At 45.6% G+C, this 2,500-nt stretch overlaps 1 protein-coding gene across 1 annotated transcript in view; it reads left to right on the top strand.

Moving 5' to 3' along the window:
- bhmt (betaine-homocysteine methyltransferase) overlaps positions 1-2,500 on the top strand; it is a 5,409-nt gene that overhangs the window by 1,616 nt on the left and 1,293 nt on the right. The window contains 5 exon segments of the mRNA XM_077235463.1: positions 360-443; positions 446-471; positions 1,256-1,447; positions 2,005-2,152; positions 2,223-2,405. Of these exon segments, the coding sequence (XP_077091578.1) occupies positions 360-443; positions 446-471; positions 1,256-1,447; positions 2,005-2,152; positions 2,223-2,405 (633 nt within the window).

The raw sequence follows: 2,500 nt of genomic DNA on the forward strand, positions 1-2,500 counted from the left end.
GAGTGTGTGTGTGTGTGTGTGTGTGTGTGTGTGTGTGTGCTGAGCACCCGGAGGCCGGTGAGTGTGTGTGTGTGTGTGTGTATGTGCTGAGCACCCGGAGGCCGGTGAGTGTGTGTGTGTGAGAGTGTGTGCTGACACACCCTGATCTCTACAGGGAACATTCAGCACTACATGAACATGAACATGGCAATCATTCAGTCACATGATATACAGCATCAAATAATGAAGCTAAAAGTTAAAATCACTGTGTGATTCAAGTGTGTTTAGACTTTGCGTCTGCACAGATCAGTTCCAGATGCTCACGTGTGTTTGTGTGTGTTTGGTGTGTGTGTGTTTGGTGTGTGTGTGTGTGTGTGTAGTGCGACAGCTGCACAGGGAGTTCCTGCGGGCCGGCTCTAATGTCATGCAGACCTTCACTTTCTACGCCAGCGACGACAAACTGGAGACAGAGGCAACAAGCTGACTTACACCGTGAGCCACACACACACACACACACACACACACACACACACACACACACACACACACACACACACACACACGTTTATGTTAACCCTCAACCTGCCCTCGGCTCATTTTAACCTGAAACGTTTTTTAACTTTTTTTTTATTGAGTGTTCATCAGAGGGTTCGAGACTCCACGACTTCTGTCACACTTGAACCACGAACACACAAACATTAATGGATTCGAGGAGTTTTGTGGGTTGAAATTAAAAAAGTACCGAATGCTTCCCTGTCGGGTCTCTGACTCCCTTAGGAATGACTGGAATGTGAGGAATGCTTCAGTTCACATAGGAAAACCTTAAAATGCTCAAAATTCAAACTATAATTGCTAAAACTTCACCAAAACACTATTTTATAATGTGTACATGTGTATCTGAACGCACACTGAAGCGAACCGGCTTTAGGACCCAGCGGAACAGCTCATTTACTCCCATATAGAGATATAACCCATCTAGAGTCATGAAATATCATGAGATATTATTATTACAAGAGGTCAAAGACTCCGATGTAAGATATCATGAGCAGAATCAAAAGGGTTATGCATGAGTTATTCTAAATTTAAGTTGAAAGAATGTGATGAATGTGCTTCAATTAATATTTATGTATTATTTATTGATCAAATCTAGTCATTTAAAGGTAAATAAAATAAAAAATAACACAAAAATCACATGGTACACATGGACTCCACACAGCCCAGATGTGGGCCGGATCTGTGCCGACTCTGATGTGTGTGTGCTGATGTGTGTGTGCAGGGCCAGCAGATTAATGAGGCGGCGTGTGACCTCGCCAGAGAAGTGGCCAATCAGGGCGATGCGCTGGTGGCGGGCGGAGTCTCGCAGACGCCCTCGTACCTGAGCTGCAAGAGCCAAGACGAGGTCACCAAGATCTTCAAGAAGCAGCTCGACGTCTTCATCAAGAAGAACGTGGACTTCCTGATCGCAGAGGTGAGAAACACGAGTCACTCCAGATCCCATCAACCCAGCGCTCTCGTTTCCTCAGAGCTCGAGTTCTGCTGTTATCATGCGCTCAGCAAACATTAACACACAGCGTGTGTTCAACAGCAGCGCATACACTACTAATATTTCTATTTATTTGAATATAATTTTTTTACATTTCTCTGAAATGTAAATTTGTCTAAATTGTCTCATTAATCTAAATGTGTATATCAGGTGTAAAAAGATTTTAAATCATTTTTTTATTTATCTAAACTGTTATTGTGAACATGCACAGTATTTATGATTAGGTAATATGAATAATGAATATTAAAGTGGTTTTCCTCCATCAGATCTCCATCAAACTGCTCCATCTCCAGATGTTCGTACGCAAATATTCCCGTCAAGTGTGTTATAACTCATCGCTGGCGTACGGCTCGTTCAGGGCCTGTTTCGTGCGGTTATAAATGAGACCCCAGATATGGGCCGGATCTGGGCCGACACAGTGTTGCTGTCTGATATGCCGTTAGTCTGGTTATTGATTGATTGATTGATTGATTGATTGGCAGTACTTCGAGCACGTGGAGGAGGCCGAATGGGCCGTCCAGGCTCTGAAGGCGACAGGAAAGCCTGTAGCGGCGTCTATGTGTATAGGACCTGAAGGAGACATGCACGGAGTGACCCCGGGAGAGTGTGCCGTCAGACTGGTCAGAGCAGGTGCGTCTCACAGAAACACAGCATGGCTTTATAAAGCGCCTGTGGTCTGATGTCCTGTGATGTGTTGCAGGCGCTGATATCGTGGGAGTGAACTGCCACTTCGACCCCATGACCTGTGTGAAGACCGTGGCCCTGATGAAGGCGGCCGTGGAGAAGGCCGGTCTGAAAGCGCATTATATGGCGCAGCCGCTGGCGTATCACACACCCGACTGCAGCTGCCAGGGCTTCATCGACCTGCCCGAGTTCCCCTTCGGTACACACACACACACACACACACCTGCCCTAATCAATGCCGTAGATCACTCTAAAAAACACTGGGTGAAAAATAACACAATTTGGTTTGTTTTC

Source organism: Siphateles boraxobius, unplaced genomic scaffold, assembly GCF_051911475.1.
Source record: "Siphateles boraxobius isolate OS27281-9 unplaced genomic scaffold, OSU_SipBor_1 192, whole genome shotgun sequence".
In the NCBI taxonomy this organism is placed as follows: Eukaryota; Metazoa; Chordata; class Actinopteri; order Cypriniformes; family Leuciscidae; genus Siphateles; species Siphateles boraxobius.